At 35.1% G+C, this 21,591-nt stretch overlaps 1 protein-coding gene across 7 annotated transcripts in view; it reads right to left on the bottom strand.

Annotated features, from left to right (window-relative positions):
* Nucleotides 1-920: 920 nt before the first annotated feature.
* The window catches only part of PAN3 (poly(A) specific ribonuclease subunit PAN3), a 72,799-nt gene continuing 52,128 nt past the window's right edge, over nt 921-21,591 (bottom strand). For 4 of the 7 annotated variants that reach the window (XM_063305731.1, XM_063305732.1, XM_063305730.1 and 1 more), the window contains 7 exons: nt 18,966-19,131; nt 18,091-18,178; nt 10,276-10,415; nt 8,669-8,798; nt 6,960-7,024; nt 5,944-6,082; nt 921-4,314 (listed from right to left, as the gene is read on the bottom strand). In XM_063305731.1, the coding sequence (XP_063161801.1) occupies nt 4,174-4,314; nt 5,944-6,082; nt 6,960-7,024; nt 8,669-8,798; nt 10,276-10,415; nt 18,091-18,178; nt 18,966-19,131 (869 nt within the window). In that variant the 3' untranslated portion in view covers nt 921-4,173. Of the gene's footprint in view, nt 4,315-5,943; nt 6,083-6,251; nt 6,569-6,959; nt 7,025-8,668; nt 8,799-10,275; nt 10,416-18,090; nt 18,179-18,965; nt 19,132-21,591 lie in introns of those variants that run through there. The other 3 variants (XM_063305734.1, XM_063305735.1, XM_063305733.1) reach the window with 3 other exon arrangements.

The following is a 21,591-nucleotide window of genomic DNA, read 5'->3' on the forward strand; positions in this document are numbered from 1 at the left end:
CTCACAGCATTCACATTAGGCAGAAATAAACTCTAAGTTGGGGTTTTCAGATTTCTTCAAGCTGCAGAACCTGTTAGTTTAAAAAAAAATTCTGGAACTCTTGATCAAGAGGCAAAGCTCTAGTGATATAAAACTGGCTGCATCTTGGTTAATAATAACTGCAATAATTTGCTCTTAGTCTCTCCTGGAACCTCTTCAAGTTTTAGCAGAACCATAGAGTTCTGGGGAAGATAGTTTGAAAAACCCTGCCCTAAGTCTTATTTTGGGTCCCTGTTACACTGAGCATAAAAAGAATCTACTTCAGAAGATTTAGAATTTAGGATCCATTGTTCTCTTATTTATTTGATTTATATCCCAACTTTATTTTGTACAACTCAAAGCAGTATACATAACGCTCCCTCCTCTTATTTTCTTCACAACCACCACCACATGAAGTGGTTGGTCTGTCTCACCCAAAGTTAGGAACTTACACTTCTGTGCCTGACAGGGAACTAGAACTCATGGTCTCCAACTCATGATCCTAACTGGACAGGGAACTGCAAATTCTACGCCAAGCTTACAGCAAGAACAGCCAATCTCTCCTAATTTAACTTAAGACACATTTTTTCCATTTCCCATACTTAGTGGACTTAAACAGGGAAATTACACATGTATTCTGGGTCATTATGTGATGGATCAGTATACATTTTTAAAAATTAGCTTATTAATTTTTTCCTGCCTGTTTATGTCTGAAAAAGGGCACCAAGCAAACTTGCTGCAGCTTTTATTTTAATCTGTTGAATAAATTTTCTAAGGCAAGATCTGCATTAAGGAATCAAGAATCCAGATAAACTTATACAAGAAAAAATTTGACATTGTTGTGTAGTTAGTACAAAGTTTATGAGTTTTTACACTTTACATAAACATTACAGGGACTGTGCAGGTACAGAGGCCTTCACCATGCTTTATTTTTGCAGATCAACAGTTCAAGTAATAGAAAATTTCATAAAATTCAATTATAATTTTTTGAACAACAAATTACCAACATTTTGTTAAAGGTGACAGGGAGTTTAAACAATAGGAATTTACTTTAAAATAATTTTTCAGAAAGCTCTGATTACTCTGAAGTGTGCACTTGGTTGATACAAGCAGAATACATGTATATTCTACTGCTTGAACATGAGCAAAAAAATTACATTTTTATTTTCAGACGAAAGCATCTGTACTTCAAATAGGCAATGTGTCTTTTCAAGTAATGTGTTGTGTAGCCAATCCCTACAGTGGAGTATGTAAGATCAAAAGAAAATACCCATTAATGCAAGAAGTAGAACACAATATCCATATCTTTGCTTGCTCAAAGGAAGCCATATTATTTCTGGTATTCTTTATTAAAAATACTGCTGTACATGTGAAAAGAATGAAAAACAGGATTAAAAGGTAACACATAGTGGGATCATGACATCAGAATGTAACATACTGGTGCTTTTTAGGGGAAGATGCTCACAGCTAGAATTTTGCTGGGACAAGGGCAAAATGAAAAAAAAATCACATTATATACCCCCCAAAATATTTACAGTGTAGCAGAAACAAAAACCCAAACAAGCAATCTAAAACAGGACAATTTAAACTAGTATCACATGATTTCAAAGGTTGTCCATTCTGTGCTTTGTACTGTAAAAATAGGAAGGTCAGAATTGTTTCCCTGTGTGGAAAAAATAGGCATTGCCTTTCTAAAATTGTTATTCTGTTTTAGAGATTACATACATAACTCTTCCTATTAATGGAACATACTGGACAGCCTTCTAACTGGAATTGTACTGGAGTGGAAGGATTCTCCCCCCAAAAAACACCAAGTAGAAAATTCAAAAACATGGACCGCACAAAAAAACCAAAACAAAACAAAATTCCACGTTCTATGCATCACCCAACAGCAATTATTTCTAGGTAACATTTACATATGGAAACTTATTGGCTCTCTGCACTTTTCATTTTGTAAAATTTACTTTAAAACAAGTCCTGAGATTACTGGGGCCAAGGAATGGATACCATGTGCTGACAAAGGTTTGCAAAATGCAACTTGTCTTTATGAGGTGGGCCTTGCTTATACAATGAGGATAAGACTGAAGCCCTGCTTTACCCCTGCCTTTGCTTTTCCTGAAATATTGGTCCACAAAATAATCTGTTGAAAACTTTCCAATTCCTGCAACTGAAGAGATGATCCCCTTTCATAAAGAAAACCAAAATGAAACACAATAGTGGGAAAAAAGAAGCCTCAGCCCGCTTATAAATAAAGCATTCAATATTTCTCCTAGAATACAATTACTACTTCTTTTTGTACAAAAGAATTACAATATGATTTTCAAAAACATATAAAAAGACAGCTGCTCTTCATCAAATACATGAACTAATGATAAAAGACTGGTTTGCCATATTCATATTTTAAAGTCCCTGTTCCTTATGATATTAAAAAATAATGTTATGGCAACTGTTATCTTCTGAATAATAAACATTATAGTTTGATTTTCTGCCAGATTAAAATAATTGGCTTTTATTTATTTCATCTCATCAATTGATACTACCAGTATCAGGGTCCATTATGTTTAAGTAAAGGTGTTAAAGGTGGCCTTTGTTTTCCAAAGTCTTCATTATGAAGAGCACTGTTTTCTTGAGATAAATCTAAAGTAGGAGTGTCATCATTAAAGCTTATAAAACTGGAGAGAATTATTAAAAATTTATCTGAAATTACAAATATCAAGAATAAAATGGATGCCAGTAACATCAGTTGCAAGTGCTTTGAATCAGTTCTGACACCTTTTGGAGAAAGTTTCCATATTTTCTTCATGGTAAGCACCCAGTGCTATTAAATATTCAGTGCTGGGTAAAGGATGCCGATATACAGTCTTCACTACTGCTTTGAGAAAGGAAAAAAAATAGTCCTATATATTTGGCAGTCATCAGTATCAAAGTGTAGATGTTCTACTATAAATTCCCTTGAATACCCAAGCTTGCAGACAACAGTGGGTCCAGTATTGGAAAGTTAATTAAGGGGGGGAGAAATCCAGACTTGAAGACTGAATATTCATGTGTTGAGTATTATCAATGGTAATATTACTTTGGGCTAAGCAGTGACTGCAAAGGCACAGCAGACCATCATTCCTCCAGAATCAGACTATAAAACTTCAAAAGCTCTCGATGCCAGACAACTGCTGTGTGTACTTAATCTTCTGAACAGTGTCTCTGTATCTGTATCCAGTGTAAAGTACCATAATAAAGCTGTGGTTCAAAGAACAGAACTTTATACAAAAGAGGGTACTATAGGTAACTTAAAGGAATACATTCCTGAACTCTCAGGACTGCAACAATTACTTTTTAAAAAGTCTATTAAAAATTGCATAAATGTAAATGTATCTGATTAGCAGGAAAATATAGAAACAGGTATTTTATTTAAAAGGCGCTGGTTGTGTTTAGAACAAATTGGGTTTACCCCGGAAAGTACACAACTCAAATGGTGCTGTTTGCTTTGACAAAGCTTCAGCCAAATAAAAGGGATTTTATATATGATGTTTCTGAGATATTTTACTTGATTTTTTTTGTTGTTGTTTTTGTTTTGTTTTTAAATATTCATCTTCTCGTTTGATTAATTAATCAAACAGTGGATGGCATATCATACAGTTTTACAGAGGTTACAAGCTACACTGTAATTTACAGAACACAATTTCTATGAAATTATTTACCTGGTCCTTTATAGTATTTGGGGTGCAAATAATATCAAAACCAATAAACTGCAGTATATTCAGTGGCAAAAAAAGAAAAAAAGAAAAAAAAAAATCCCAGAAATGTCTTTGCAAAGAGATTCCCTTAGTAAGTATCCAATGTGGCAAAACATCAGGGATCAGATAGTCTTTAAAAATTAAAATTAGTGCATATACAAGTGGAAAAAAAAATAAAAGCAGGAACATCATGCCCCTGATGTGTTCCTTTAAAATAAATTCTTCACAGATAAAGCCTCTAATGGCAGCCAGGGCTCCAGGGTAAGCGAATTCTTCCCTTCAAGTAACAGTGCACCTGACCGAAGTGCAACATCTCGTGGTGTTTTGTTTCCCAAAATATGAAATGAGATGATGACAATCCGTTGTAGTGCAATTTGCTCTTGGTTCTGCTCCTCAGCAATGTCCTGCATGCTTTCCGCAAGTACTACAACTGGCCGTTCGTGGCTGCAATCAGTTCTTGGAAAGTATTTTCAAAACAGCGTTTTAGGTCACTATATGCCACCACAAGGACACTCTTCTCATCTCTGGAAATGAGGCTTATTTTTTCTGGCACACCAGCATCTAACTGAAATTAAAGTGGAGATGATGTCAGGCCTATTTGTATAATAGAGCTTAATCAGTAATTTTGGCATGCAAAAGAACAAAATTTTCTTCATTCATCCTAGCATTCCTGTTAAGACAATAGTCATTATTCTCCATTGACATCCACAGTCTGTATCTACGTCACTTTCCTGAAACTCACCTGTTTTTGACCAATGGTTATCATGAAAATATCATTTTAAAAAAAGTGACTCAGCACCCAAAACCAATGGGAGAAAAAAAGAAAAACATCTAACATTGCAGGTCAAATATTATAGAAAATACAAATTTCAACTCAGCAAAATGTTTAGGCCAGTGTTTCTCAAACTTTCTGCAACAGTAGACCACAACATAAAACATTTAGAAAACACAGGGACTACCCAATTAAATGTACTCTTAGCAACTTTGTCCTTAAGAGTATGGGGTTCATGTTTTTAGTAAAATGACTACAATTGCATTTTTGTATGTTTCCCATCCCTTCCATTTTTAAAGAGCCTTTTTATCTATATAATTTTTTATTGAACATAAAACCAAAATTAAATATTTATTTAACACATGAGTTATTTTATGTACCACATGCCATAACAGCAATTCTTGGCAGGGAGGAGTGTCTTCCATAGAAATCTCTGAGTATTAATGGGCTAGGGATGAGTGGATCTCCAGTTCAGGAAACCCATTCTTGTCTTGTCCAGCTATAGCTTCATTTTAGTTTCAAATTATCATTTATGTCAATACAATTTTGGAGATAAACATTACAGATAAAGACCTGAATGTGATGTTCAGCTATATTCCTAAAATGTTGAATGAAGAGCTTTGTCTCTAATAAGTCTGGACACAGCAAAAAGGATAATTTTATAGAATTGGAAAAAAAACGTATTGTTCTTATTTTAAAGAATGGGGTTCAGGATATAGTTTGTTACCTATTATTTAAAAGTGTTTGTGTTCTAACGATCAGAGCATGGAGCAACATATTTCCATATGGTCTAGATTTAATTATAAGCTTAACAACTGAATTAGTTTTATAGTGACATATGGCTCTTTTCTCTCTCTTTTTTATATTAGCCTTTTTCCCTCTTTAATCAGCATAATATATCCAGGTGGTTTTTATGCCTCACAGTATAACCACTGTTTATCTTTTGTTCCCTCTGTTGTAGTTTCCTGTATTGCATTATTAAATAATAAACAAACTGTTGTTTTGAATCATGGTTTCATCAGAATTTGTTTCAATAAATACTGGTTTAAATTAACAATACTTATGTAAAATGAAATAAACCACAGTTATTTTAAAATTAAAATGTTTCTTGTGGCCATGCTACAGGAATAAAGGACAGTGTGTGATACTGAGGTTTATCTACCTGAAATTCCTTATTGCTAAACTAATCTTTGGTGCTTTTTCTGAAACAGGTCTCTCACCTGTAGCACCCAACTGAGGAACCATTCATATGACAACTTAAAGTGCCACCATAGAGTCATGTGACTGCAAAAAACAATGACAATTTTATGCATTTTAAGAGAAATTTGCTTGCAAGGGGAGGAAGAAAGTGAGGAAGAAACACAATACAGTGAATTTACAGTGAAGTTGCAGCGAGTGAAAAATACTATAGTTCTAGCTCACCTTGTTAAGACAAGAGATAATGTGACTGAGGTCTATCCAAGGAGTACCCGCTTCTGTCACCTGATGGAAAAGATGATCCCTAAAGAGCTTCAGGAGATACCTGTCTCCAGTTTCTGACCATGTCGGATCCTTCTGGAACCTATCATAAAACAGAATGTTTATGTTTCTCATTAACACGACAGGCACCCACACAGCTCAGGCTACATGTATTTATTTATATGTGTTATATTTATTTTTAAGAAAAAAGGGAGCAAAAGCTCATTATGCCTATAGCATCATTTATATATTTATTATTACGGGATTACGGGGACTTCCTCAATTTGATCAGATTCCTAACATTTACTGATTTAAAATTAATTTTAAATTAGTCAAGCTCCGTATTTTTTCTCTCAATGAAACAATCTGGTAACTTTGACAGATATATCATAGAGGTTGCTATGTGGTAATTCTGTAATTTCCAGCATTCAACATGAAATATTCTATTACATAATTTCACGTTCAGTATCATTCATTACTGCAGTCAGACTTACAGTGTCCGGGAGAATGCATTCTCTATAAATATCAATTTTTCCCAGTCTCCAGAATTGGCACTGTACCACTGTATGCACTTGGAGGCTGTTTGCTGCTGTTGGGAGAAAAAACTGAAATACCTTCCCAAAAAGAAACTAACAGTTTGGAGTTTAAAATAGTTACAAGTCTCATGAAATGCAGGAAATCGTTAAAATTCTATAAAGTATCACCTTGCACTAATTATTTTCAGCTTTCAGACAAACCTCAAATCAAGATGTGATTGTCCATCCAGGCCATGAGTGATACATATATACATGGTGTGTGGGTGTGTACATGAAAATCATATACCAGAAAGTTTTGGTGGGGATATTATAAAAATGATGAAAAATAACCTAGCTCATCTTTTCAGAGCCTGATATACTTTGCAACTGCATCCACATGAATATTTGGGTTCTCCCTGTAGTGCCATTTTTACAATGTAATGCAGAAAATTCTGAATTCCTTACTCTGGCCTTTCATTGATTGTTCCCAATTTTGCAAGAAGACGAAATAATCTTCCATTCTGAACCTCCTGTAAAACAAGATTTAAGAGACAAATTGGCTTGAGGAACAATAACAGCAGCAGCAACAATCATCAAAATGCTACAGATTAAAAGAAGCCCCAATATCTAAATATTTCAGCCCAATGTCAAAGTGTCAAGATATAAAGTTAGGTACCTATTCAAGTTTACCAAGGGAGCAAAGTCCTTCCTTCCCTGTGCTGTTAAATCATTTAGCTGGTAATCTGAAACTCTTCCAATGCTAATACCAGCTACAATGATAAACGGCAGCATAGATTATGACTGAATTCACACATGTGTACGCGAGATAAGATATGATCATATTCTTGGTGCAATAATTTCCTGAACCCTACAAAAAGTGAGTTAGAGTAATATGTAGGCAAGACAAACCATGACACCTGTATCCTATTGTAAAGATGACAGTTCTTCCATCGTCACAGAACATGACGTGTCATGGAGGTAGAGGGCACAGTTCCAGTGAACAAAGAGGTGATCCAGTTGAGGGGATATTCCTTGGAGGATGAACAGGTAATCCTTGTGCGAAGGATATGACTGGGGCAAGAGCTCACAGAGTAAATGGACTGATCTTTCAAGTTCATGGTGATTAAAATGCAAATATAGACAATCCGGTAGAGTGCGCTAGGGAAATTAGCAAATGTGGTGCACACTGGCACCAGTGATGTAGGGGACTGTAACTGTTCCTAAAATGCTACATAATGTATGCAGAGGGCTAGTCAAGAAAATCAAAGCTATGAGGGTCTCAATGTGTTGATAAGTATGCAATTCCTCTGCAAAAGCAGATATTGGGGCTCATTAGAAAATGAAATAAAAATACAAATATCCTAAGAGCTTTAAAACAATTTATTGAGTAACCTTACTTGAGTATTATGCAGAATATGAGTACTAAAATTATAACCCTATCCATAAGAATAAGTTACAACCATTACTGGCTCTTTAGACCAGGAAAAAAGAGAGAGAAATGACTGAAGTATTTAGAAGTATATATGGAGTGGACAGCAAGAAAAAGGATTTTTTCCCCTCATTCTATCATTGTATTAGAATCTGACATCTAAGAAAACTAGCCATATAAAAGGGAGTACTTTTTCACACAGCACACAGCTAAAACTACTGAGCTGCTATCCCAAAGGGCAATTATGGCCATAACTTGGATGGGCACATGACACAAATTCATCAAGGATAAAGCAATTCATAGCTACTTTGCTAAATTTGCTAAATAAATAAATAAATACTTATTTGTAATGATGGCTATGTATTATACCCATTATCTGAGACTATACTCTTCTGAATATATTACTGCAAAACATAAAATAGCAGCACACTGATGTCCTACTTGTGGTTTTCGTATCCACCTAAGTGGCCACTGTACGAACAGGATACTGTACCAGAAAGACCACTGGCCTAATCCAGCAAGGCTGTATATAGGAACAGAGATTGGAAACCCATTTATCAGCTCCCAAAATATTATATTTTCTCAGCTGACTTTGTAACTAATAGGAGAAAATCTGAATACCTATGATAAGCTGAAAATGCCCTGAAACAAGCTACATCCATTTGTCTATAGCCAGGGTATGAAAAAAAAACTGACTATGGATTGAAGTCTGCAGTGTACAGTATGGTACAGTAAGGTGTTTTACCTTTGCAAGATCTTCTTCTATAACATCGTTCCTCATTTGAGCAGCATCCAACTGAGTATAGAATCTTGCACCAATCATAGGCATGATATCATTTACACTTCGAAGCCTGTTTTGGTCAGTCAGCAAATATCTATCAAAAGAAATTCCTAAAAATTATTATAACTGGGCTTCTAAGGAAAATCCTTGTCAATGAAAGTATTTGTTCCTCTATAAATTATAAATAGGGAGTCAAGTACAGCCGACAGATCGGTCATAGGCAAACAAAGATTTTGTGTGAACGCCCAGAATGCCCTCCCCATGACATTGCTGAAATTCAGTAACTAAATGGCTGGTTACTGCCATACAGCAATAGGACGTTTGGCTAATTCAACCGTCAAAAAGAAGGAAACTGATTATTAAATCTCTAATACAAAATATATCCATTTCTACCTTCTATTCCCTTCCTTCAGATAACAAGCCAAAATATTTTGGTGCTACCTACCAGGTGATGTTACAATGTGATCAGGCATAACTGTTAGTAAAACAAAAAGCTGCAGTACAGTCCCCAGGCTGAAAAATGTTGCCCTGCTGTAGATTAATGAACTAAACTTAAACAGCCAAGGTCAATCACAATTTTTATAAATGTCTTCAACTGGCAGAGAGCACAGCCCTGGTATCCCTTTTTTAATTTAACATGCTTGTTTTGGTATTAAATTTAAATATGATCAAAGTTTCTTACCACATTTGAATTCCAAATTAATTGTGTTAAAACATTTTATCAAGTATCAATTACAGTTTACTACATTGCACTGTTACCATTACGAGTATGGTATACAAACAAAACATAAAATCTATTTTATATATAGCTAGGCCGTAGTACTACAGCAACAATTTATTGAGTTTCATATTGGAAAATATTTACAATTAAACTTTCAGAAGGAACACATAGCTTCTTTATATTGCCAGTAAATGATGCAGCTGCTTTCAACCAAGCTTCTGTAATGTATCAGCATTTCTGTAGGATCATTCTGAGATGAGATTATAATGCTATTATAAATGTGTCCGCAATATTATAATTTTCATCTTATTCTACGCTCACTTTCCAAGGATCTTAAACAATGTGTCTGGCTCTTTTATTCTTAAAACAGATTTGTGAGGCAGATTAGGCTGAGAGTAAGTGACTAATTGCCCAAAGCCACCCAGTGAGCTTCAGACTAAACTGGAATTTGAACCTAAATCTTGCATTAATAATTTAGTACACTGTACTATACACAGGTCCAGCAGCAAACATGCAAATGGCTGTAGACTGCCAAAATTTAGAGTTAAGGAGAGTGTATGCATACGTGTGTTTTAAAAATACTGATTTATGTTAATTAAAAGTTGACTTTATTTTTCCTTATTGGTTGGGTGAATAAGCTTTGTTCCTACAACTCCTCAAAGGGATTCTTCTGTATCTACAAATCTTCATAGGACCATGAAGAATTCTTATCATAGCTATGCTTTTCTGATGTCAAAATAACCATAATACAGCAGAACATGCACACATATTTGAGGATCCCCCCACCCCACATCAATATCTTATCATTGTATAATCAGGTTTTCTTTCTGACAGTTTCAAAGTAGCTTACAAAATAAGATTCTTCAAATCAGAGGAATAGTTGATTGTCACCAGTTCCATTGCTTTCTGCAAATTCTCTCTCTGAATTCCTGCCAAAGAATTGCAAGCCAAAGCCAGCACGACCTTCCCAAGGGAGATCAAGTCTGCTTGCTAAAACAAAACAAGATACATACATTCACCTGGGTCTGAAATACACTGCACATTTTCTTAACACTTTAAGATAAGTATAAGATAACTATAAGTTATCTTATATACAAATGATAGATAAATCGTAATTATCAAAACGGGAAAAGGTGCATAATAAACCACTCACTTTATCTCATAGGTAATTTTAATAAATACTATTGGATATTTACTAAATAATGGGTTCTGCTGTCTTACTTTCCCTAACCCAATTTCCATCTCTGTGGAAAGATTTTCTTCTTACCAGATTTTCTTCATTAACTTTTGGCAAGTATTGTTCATCAGTTAGCAACTTGTAATTCAGAGAGTTATGATCTCCATTTTGAGAAGTAACCAAGCATGGTAATTGTCAGTTTTCCGGCTAAACACACAGTAAGTAAGTAAGCCCTTCTATACCCAATAATTAGCAATACCTGTAAAGTAGTTTGAACATTGATGATTATTTAGCACTAGAACAGTTAAACACATTTTTCTCCCTTAAACTATATAGGTCTTACTGTATAGGTATTACTCTAAGACTGTTAATCACTAAATACCTTTTTAAAAGGGGGGGGGGATTTTGTTTTTTTTTCCTTCGAAGATTGTCTGCATAACCAAAATTATTTTTTAAGATTTACCTAATGAATACAGTTTAAATCTGAATATGTTCTTCCTTAAATGCTGATTATTTCTATCAAACCTTCCTTTGACTTCTGTACGACTCCAATATTTTTGAAGCCTTTTGAAAGCGTATCCTTAATAGGAGAATTTCAGGGAGTTCCAAAAGATATGGGGAAGGTGAATATAGCAAAAAAGAAAATTCCATTCTCTTCCCAAAATCAAACTTAGGATCAAAGCCTATAAACTAATTAGATAGCCATCTGAAATCCCATCAGATGAATGTAGCCACTCCCAAAGGGACTGGGGGATTTTTTGTTTTAGTCTTATTGGGTCAAGGGATAATTTAAGTAGAAATAAAGATGGAAGCTTTTGAGAGTTGATCAGATAAACGGATCTTTCAATTTCCAGTTTTAAATAGTCTCCCAAATGGCTTAAAGTCATGCCTCTGAAATTTGGTTGAATTTTGGTGATGTGATTTAACCCCTTTTTTTTTTAAAGAGTGGAAATTAGAGAGATTTGCCCTCCAGAGACCTCCTGTTCAATTATAAACCAGAACCCTTACACCCCCAAACACAAAGCCCATTTTTTAAAAAAATTCCAATTTACCTGAAATATTCAGCTTTTTAAAATTATTAAATATTAGTTGCACAATATTGTCCTAAGAATTCAATAGCAAGGGATGCAAAGACAAAGTAATTACATTAAACCTTGTCTGGAACTGCATAGCAAGACAGCCAATATAGACATTTTTAAAATAAACAATAGTACTCATATTCAGAGCATGGGTGCATGTATAAACAATTTCTTTCTGACTTGTTCAGAGAACCACATTGTTTCAAGAGTAGCATGGTTATTTCAAAACTGTTCTGTCTGCCTCCACATGCATGTGCAGCAACCTCCAAAGCAGCTCTGTAAATGTTGCAAATAATATGGCTGCTTTAATAATGCAAGAGGCGTGCTCTATATGCACTTTCACTCATTGCAAACCACCTCTTTCGAAGGCATTGTATAGGCTTTGAAAGTACCATAGATACACAAAATCTTGAATGCAAATTTAGGATTAGGATGACCCATTAAAGTTATTACTTCTAAACTGTTTGTACGCTAACAATGATCATCAAATAAAACATTAACATCATGTCTGTCAACTAATCATGATGTATTCCTAGTAACATTACCCTTTTAAATAAAGACAAACTCTCAAAAGAAACACAATGATTTATTCTGAATATAGTGGCTGGGTTCACACATCATGATAAAAAGGGATTTGTTTTGTTCTGAGTTAACCTGATGTGTGAATTCAGCCATTGTAGCTTGTAAACCATCATTCATGGATTAGTCTGTACCAGGCCACAGGAACTGTGTTTAACAAACTAACTGTGGCTTAGCACAATGTGTGACTGCAACCACTGTGCTGATCTATCTAAAAATACTTCTACTGAAGAATGAAGAGTACCAAACATCCCAAGTGCATTTGAATGTTCAAAAGGTTCTCCATTGCAATTTTCTAAGTATACTATATGAAGTTCAGTGCTTCTGCTTACAATTTTTGCAGTTTCATGTGATACTTTATTCATTTTCATTAAGTGAAAAATTATGTAATCATAATCACTGAACTGCAGAATTCCATACCTTGCTCATATATTCAATGATGCTACATTAAAATGAACTTTGTGCAATTTAAAGTCGTATCAAATGCAGACAGACTTAGTAAATGTAGAAATACAACATGCTCCCATTCTGTTAATGCTGTAACCCACTTTGATGTTTATGATGCAAAATATGCTTCAGTAACCTCCCAGTTTTCCTTCACACTGCTTGTTTCTTACCTCCACATATTTTTCCTTTTTGTTGCATTCTTTTATTTCCCCCTCAATTACGTTTCTTCCTTTCAATGCTTGTTTTCTCCTCTGATTCTATCTATGGTTCTATTTATGTCCATTTACAGTATGACAGTCTTTATTCATGTGGCTGAAACAGACTATGAAAAATAGACTGCAAGAAACAATGCATGTTTTTCTTATGGCCCTTCATTTCTATCCTTTCCTAATTAAATGTGCAAGAGAATAAAGCATACTGGGATTGTTTTGGGCAAATAAAACACTCTCAGGAATGTATGTGTTGTGTAACGTCTAAGTCTGATTAAATGAGCAACATCAATTTCAAAATGAAAGTATTACTGAATGATGATTGATAGGAGTAAGAGTGTATACTGTATACTAGTTACTCAATAATCTAAGAACTACGTTTCATTTTTAGCTTTGTCTTCTCTCATGAAACAAAACCAAACCATAATGATTTGGGGATAAAATAATTCCACAGGCATTTATTATACATGATGATGAAGAATTCAGGAAATTTAGCATAAGCTGCCTTCAAATTTCTAATGGTCTTGCTTAGCTGGCATTTTCATGGTTACCTGTAACTTGGCCTGCTTCTGAACACTAGCTTTTAAATGAACAGTTAGAATTTTAAATTTCCAAATGCTATAGGCACAAAAGAAACATTCAGACATCATTCCAGAAAATCAGTGTAATTCTTAAGTACTACACAGGGTATTTTTGGCCTGGAGGAAAGCTGAAACAACTGAGTAGAAACTAGGATATCAAGCATTATGCAGTCCAAATTTCATTATCAAGGCAATACCTTTATATGGCCAAGTGAACTCCAAATACAGGCAGTCCTCACTTAACGACAGTAATTGGGACAATTTCTGTTGCTAAGCGATGTGGTCGTAAAGCATGTCACATGGCCATGCTACTTAGCAACAGTTTTGGCAGCTCCTAGTTACTAAGTGAGGACTATGCAGGTCGTTAAATGAGGACCTCATGTGACCATGACTTCCAACTTCCTGCCAGCTTCCCCACTGACTTGGCAGGGAAGGTTGCAAATCATGATCATGTGATCATGGGACGCTGCAATGGTTGGAAATCTGGGCTTGTTGCCAAACGCCCAGTTCGCAATCAGTGACTGCAGGGGCACTGCAACAGCCAGAACTTTGAGGACTGGTTGTAAGTACCACTCATTCAGCACTGTCGCAAGTTTGAGTGGTTGCTGAATGAATGGTTGTTAACCAAGGACACCTGTAATATGTAAAGTCCCCTTGACTTTTCCAGAATTGTAAGTTTCAACTTTATTTATTTATATTTCAAATTTAGTCACCACCCATCTCACTCAAAGAGCAACTCCAATCTTAATTTTAAAAAATTAGCTGTAACTCAGATTTGTTTCCATTTTACCATATGGCATACTTTAATTAGGAAAATTCATTTTGCTACAAGCTTTATCTTTAGGTAGCTATCCAGCAGAAATATTCCAGGTGATGAAAAGAGTTTTAGAGTAGACTCAGTTACTGGATTCTACTGTAACAAATCTTAAAGGCAGGCTAAAAGAAAGGCTACCTGAAGTCAAAGAACTTCAACCTGCTTTTGACAGTGGTCTAATAAATATTTTGTGGGCACTGGCAAGTCTTTTTGGGCTCAATTTTCCTTGTGGTCTGGCATGTACAATATTTTGGGGATGGTTCAGGTGAAATTCATGTATTTCACAGAGATGATTGTTCATAATTCCTCCTGTATTTCAATTTAAGAATATAAATAAATGCAGACTCCACGTGTTCAAAACCAACCATTTTTCTTTCCTCTCTCCAAATTTGTTTTGTATCTCACAAAGTGTATGGGAAATTAAAAGCTTCTCTCAAATATTGTGCCTTTGCATTATTTTAAAGATAATTTAAACAGCATGGATGTTTCTTTTTCCTTAAGGCTACCTTTCTATTATGGCTTTTTATGGTGCTGCAACTAGGCTAAATGTTTAGTTGAACAATCACTCTATCAAAAATTCTGCAATCTAGCTAGGACAACTATTAGAGAACTATATAATCCCCATTATTAAAATGGTGAAACTGTAAAAAAAAAAATTAGTATGCCTACCTCTCCCTTATATTATTATAATTCCTCAGGCTGCCAGGAACAGGTAATGTTATAGAAACACAATGCTCACAATTCCTAAAAAGTGACTAGGTAAAGGTTTCCCTTGACATTAAGTCCAGTCGTGTCTGACTCTAGGGGGCGGTGCTCATCTCCGTTTCAAAGCCGAAGAGCCGGCGTTTGTCCATAGACACTTCCGTGGTCATGTGGCTGGCATGACTACATGGAACACCATTACCTGCCTGCCGAAGCGGTACCTATTAATCTACTCACATTTGCATGTTTTCAAACTGCTAGGTTGGCAGGAGCTGGGACTAGCAACGGGAGCTCACCCCGTCACGCGGATTCAAACCGACCTTCCGATCGGCAAGCTCAGCAGCTCAGCGGTTTAAGTGACTAGAAAGGTGGAAATTCACTTTTGCCCTTCAAAAGATTAATAACTGAATACCCTTGATGATATTCCTAAACCAAGAAGAACAGGTTGTATCAAAGCTACTGCATATAATCCACTTAGCCTTAATGTCACACAATTAGCACTATTTCATTAGGAACTGATGTGGGATGTCAGTGATGTGAACAGGGACCCTTTACAATGCAAACACTCGGACTGTTTCACAAATTTTGTACAAAATAAAAAATCTGCAATTTATTTGTTAGATTTATGACCTGCTTTTTCTTCTGTGTAGCAGGCATACACTGAAATACACTGGCTCTCTAAATTATGAGAGATATCCTGTTTAGGTGCTTGCAGAACGTTCTTGCCAAGTGTCTGCCTTTGTTACAGATTGTGCTTAAATGAAGGCCTCTGGATTATACCTCTTTGGTCAAAGAGCTCACACCAGAGCTTACATAGGAATTACCATTCATTTATCTCCAGAAAAACAATCCTGTAATACGTGTATTTCTGTGACTAAGGTTGGACTCGACCTTGAGTCTTCCCAGTCCTAGCCCAATACCTTGATGCCTTCCCAGCAATGCTTTCACACCTTGGACTGAGGTTTGTCATCAGCTCTGAATCTCAGCATTTTAATCGGTGTATTTTTTTGGGGATGGTCGAGAGATTATGTTTCTTTCTTTCTTCAGACCCATATCTGGCTTCCAAATTGAGAGACTATTACAGCTATTACAGTACACCATTAGAGAGAGCAATACTGAATAGGAAGAATGGACTTCAGGAGACAGAATTTGATTTTTACATAACTTACATGTACAGCATGTAAGTTTAAGAACAAGTTCCATTCCTAAGACTGTCCTTAAGTTGAATTTGTATGTACGTCAGAACAGTTATTTAACATCAGTTAGTCAAATGTTTCTTAGTATTTGTATATATTTTACCTTTCTATGCATATAAAACTTAAGAAACACTTCCAAATACACGAAAACATCTTAAACATTATAATACACAAAGTAATATTCTGTATTTAACTCAAAACATTGTACTTCTCATTTATTTATTTATTTATTTAACTTATACACCGCCCATCTCATTATTTTTAATATAATAGGCTTTATGGCAGTCCGTTCTTAACTAGGAGTTGTCCGTAAACCGGGGACCTTTTGTACTATAAAAGCCAAAAGGTAGGAAAGAAAGTCCACTTCTCCTATCACATGTATTTGAGAAAAATTCGGTATCATATTTATGCTTTTTTTTTAAAAAAAAGGCTATAAAATAGTTTCTGGGACGAATGCAAAGTAGTTCATATATGTCAATGTTAGAAATATTTTTTGCTTAGCACCATTACATATTGCTCCTTAAACCGACAACATTGGTGCAGTATTCATCAAGTAAAATTCAAGGACATGCATGAACACTTTTCACAGAGGTAAAAATCTGGGACCAATTCATATCATTCAGATTTGGAAAGATTCAATAGCACTTTTTGTTTAAGATTGAAAATAGTTAAATAATACTACCCAAGAATAACTGCACACATTTTTACTGAATTTCCAAAGTCAAGAAATCAAAACTGCAAACATATCCATTTCTTTGTTCTATAAAAGGGTTAAAACATGCAGATCTGCTACAAAGCACAATACATACACTATTAATTTCCAATTTCTAGATAGGTATGGCATCCTACTATGAAAAGAAGCAATGAAGTATGTTCCCATGCATCTAGATATGGTCGGTGTGATCGTGAAAAATAGAACCCAGAACCCAGAAAAAGCTACAGAAAAGGTACAAGGAAGATGATTTTCTTGTTCCCTCCTTTCCCACCCACCCCCAATCATGAAAGGCCTCTCAAGTATTCCTGACAGAGGTACGTTCCACTGGACCTGCATTTCTCAACCTTGGCAACTTTAAGATAGGTGGGCTTTAACTCCCAGAATTCCCCAGCCAGCAGCTGGGAATTCTGGGAGTTGAACCCACCTATCTTAAAGTTGCCACGGTTGAGAAACACTGCACTGGACTAACAGAAAGAGCTACAGCTTAATTTTCCATCTTATCCCTACTTATCAACAGAGCCCATTTTATTCCCCATCCCCATTCCTCTGAAAGGGCTTCTGGGTAGACTATGGATGGGTCTGTTGGAATGGAGAAAGAAATAGGAAATAATTTCTGCCCACTCTTTTCTATAGGCTTTTATTTTCACCAAATAATCTATAAGGTTCAGTATGATTTTTCACCTTCACCACTGCCAAGTAACTTATTTTTGCTGCTCCACAGGATATAAACTCTTTAAAAAAATTATATCCCCTCTCATCAATTTTAACATCTGCTTATCATGCTTGTCTCAACCTCTGTGGTGGTTTACAGACTCTACTTTAGTATTATACGTTCCTTATAGGTAGGACCTGTCAACTTTTTGCTTTTGAGATTTTGAAAAAAGACTGTTTATACTGAGAATAGTGCCAAAAATTACAAATTGAAACCAATAAAAACCTTACATTACCTACATGTCAATTAAGATAGTTCATGTATTAACATTGCCAAAAGTTTATCAGCAGCAAGTAGAAAACAAAGCAGCTACATATGGGAAATAAGAGACTTCATACATAAAAAAAAACTACATGGAAGATTAAAGTCTCTTGATGTCTACTTCAGGATAACCATCAACAAATATTCAGTGAGCAAATAATATAGAACAAAGGATACAATACTGAGATCTTACCTGATATTGGGCCATTAGAGCCAAAGGATTATTTTGGCTGTTATCAAATGTTAACACATCAAAGACTCCAACGCAGTTCACTCTCAACCTTCAGGACAACGCATTGTAGAAAAAGAAAGTTTTAAAACTCTCTTTTCCCTGTTAGACCTACTTTACAATCTCTTCACCAATTCCACAAAAGTTCTTGGTTAAGCAATTACCATTAGCAAATTAATATTAGCATATTGTAAAGATGTACACAGGTTTGTGATTCATGTGAGCTGGACAGAATATATGTATGAACAGGTATGCAAGGAACTCACAATAGAAAGTTGTTTTTTTGTACTTTCTTTCTCTTGATATTCAAGAACCAATTATGTCACAGAATGTTGTACACTGCCTAGGCAATCAACATTAGAAATAATGTACATTCTGTCAGTTTATGTATATTCTCCCAATTATGCTTGCCATGCTGTTTATGAAGATTTCATGCTAAGTACTACCACTGACACAGCTTCAGAGATCAAAGTATTTCTTAAAGCAAAAGCCTACAAATGTTGTATCATTTGATACTCAAGATTATTAGACTAAGACTGCAATTGTAGGCATACCTACTTGGTAACAAATGGTACTCAGTACTAAGGAATTTACATCCATAGGCTTGGAATATATCGCAGTTAGAATTAGATATAAATTAAGTTAGCCTCATGTCATCTTCTGTGCTGAGCCACTAATTAGGATGAACGTGAAGGACTGTATGCTTATTTTAGGTGCAAATGGCTAATTTTCAGGTAGCAAAGCTGGTAGTGGAGAGAAAGAAGCAATTCTGAAAAGATATTAGGGGGATATCATAATTGGAGCCTTCTTTACCAACAATATTATAGGAAATGTCTTACCTTGTTTTGCCAGTTACCAGAATCTTTGTGGGATCCATTACTCGACAGGCCAATCCTGCTGTGTGAATAGTCCGCAATGCAGAGCTAAGCTGCACAATATAGGCCCAAATCAGGGACTCAGGTAGCAATCCTGCATGTTGCCGGGGCAGAGGTCCATCATGCTGACCTATTGGCAGAATTAACAGTACAAAACAAACAAACAAACAAACAAAAAATCTCGAGGTGAAAAAAAAAGTTTCTGTTGTCTACTTTATGAAAGAGGCTGATGAATTATAAGGACCTTTATCATTTACTAAGCACAACTCTTAAGTTTAAGAAAGCAGCAAAAACATGTATACTGATAAAACATCCCATGTATACAAATAAAGCACTATTACTGGTAGATGACATCATCTGGGATAAGCTGTGTTTTTGTTCTGCTTTTCCATAAAGAGAGACTCCAAATTAATCAACACTAATTGCATGGCATGTATAAGAAAAAAATACATCCCAGAATTTCTAAATCCATTAGAGATATGACTGAATGCCTTTGGAATGTTGCATATTTTTCTTCTTAGAATATCTGTCTCATGGTCAAAGTTAATTTATTGTAAGTATCATTATTTTTGTTTCTGCCCTCTTTGTCTTATGGAAATAAGAGTTGGTATACCAGGAGAAACATAAATGTTGAATACAATAGGAATGGGTATTTAAAAAGCAAGTGTAGTAAAACAAGTAGGAATAGGACCAAGAATCAATGGGTGCTACATGAGTAATAAGTACGAAAGTCATCCATCAAGATTGATTGATCATATAAACAGAATGAATTATGGCTGAATAACAAAACAAAGAAGGAAGAGTGAAATATTTAAAAAGAAGGGGAAGACTGAGGAAGTCATATTTGGACAGAACTCATAAGATTCCTAAAAAAGAGAGGTTGAGTACATTAAAGATCAAAAGGCAATGTATGATGATGGATGAACATGGTGGAAGCAAAAATATTTCACAATAACCAAAAAGCATAGACAGGTACAGGGAATGGCATTAGTGTAAATTTGATTTAACCATGTTTTCTTTTATCTCATGCCTTCATTTCATTTTATCTTATTTCTTAGTATTTCTTATTTCTTTTCTGCAGTTTGCGCAATCTTGCTTACCCTCAAAAGGTAGGTATGTATCATTCTCTTTCAAGTATTCTCAAAAATTCTCAAACTTATAGCGTAATAGATTAATACAGTAAGATTTCTGAAGAGAAAAACTGATGGTATGACCCTTTGCATCATGAAAATTATCAGAGTTACTCAAAATGATGTGAGTTGCAGTTCAGAGACTTAGTTGTCGCTCATGTTCTCAAGAGACCTTTTAGGATTATTCTGTTAAAAGATAACTTTTTGTAAGCAATTCTTCTGGCCATTCCATTTCCCACTTTTCAAAACCATTTATATTTGATGTATAGTAAAAGTAGCTTGTGCTGCAAACTAGTAGAATCCTTCCTCCTGCAACTTTCTTTTAGCGCTTTTTTTTTTCAGCAAACCTCGAAAGTATATTACAGAGTGCTTTAAAAAGATAATGTACACATTTCTGAAGTAGGTTCAGAAACAGCATTTCCTGAAAAAGAACTTGATTTTTATTCTGCAATAAAAGTGCAACGTACTCAGGCGAAACCAAACATAATTTGTATTGTGAAATCAAAAGTACGTGGTATAATTTAGCCTATAAAATGTTTTTGTTTTGTGGAAACATAGTAAATGTTTTATTTCCCTGCTTCTTTCCCTTCCCGTCCTCCACGTCCACCCCCAGATAGTGGCTTGCTCTTGTTGAACACATGCAACCCTCTAACCAATGAGGGTTGTTGTGTTCAAGGGAAGTTAACAGCATGGGACTGTTGATCATATTGCTAAGGTGAGACTGACAGTGTATTACCAGTCTTAACTTTTTGTTTTGTTTTATTTTCATGTTTGGGTTGCATATTGTGCTTTATAGTTTATGGCGTTGTTATGTTATATTTTAAAACACAAGCAAGGTAAATTTTTGGGAAAATTCAATCTTTTACATTTTGATAAGTGATTTCAATTTAAAACATTTCTCCACCCTAACTTCAACACTAAGTAATTTCAGTTAAGGAAACGAACTATTTATTTGCAGGTTAGGTAGGATACCATCTGGAAAGTTCAGGGCCATAGGCTGGCTGGAAAAGTCAGGTGAAAAAAAGCCCAGAAAAAGTTATTGGCAAGTCATATATCTATCCTACCAAGAAAACTGCATGGGTATGTTGAACTATGTCATCAAGATTTATAATTGGTTTAAAAAGCACTTTACTTTTTAATGCTTCAATGCCACTTAAGTCAAGCCTTTTAATACAAATATGCCAAACTGCCATTTTTTAAAAGGATCACTGTAAGTTTGAATTAGGTTCAACCAAAGCTCAGGCTTCAGGCAGAATGAGGTAAACTGGAACATGTTTAGAGTTCAACTAGAAAGCAATCAAATAGTTCACAGGTGTTCAGTTCAGAAATAAATTCAATGTGACATCCTTGATTCATCTGTCAAAATAAAACTTTATACCACATCCTCAACCATAAAATTCTGAAATGTGTTAGCAAGTGACATGGCAAAACAAAAAAAGACTAACCACAGTGTGACAGCA

Source organism: Candoia aspera, chromosome 5 (assembly GCF_035149785.1).
Source record: "Candoia aspera isolate rCanAsp1 chromosome 5, rCanAsp1.hap2, whole genome shotgun sequence".
Lineage (NCBI taxonomy): Eukaryota > Metazoa > Chordata > Lepidosauria > Squamata > Boidae > Candoia > Candoia aspera.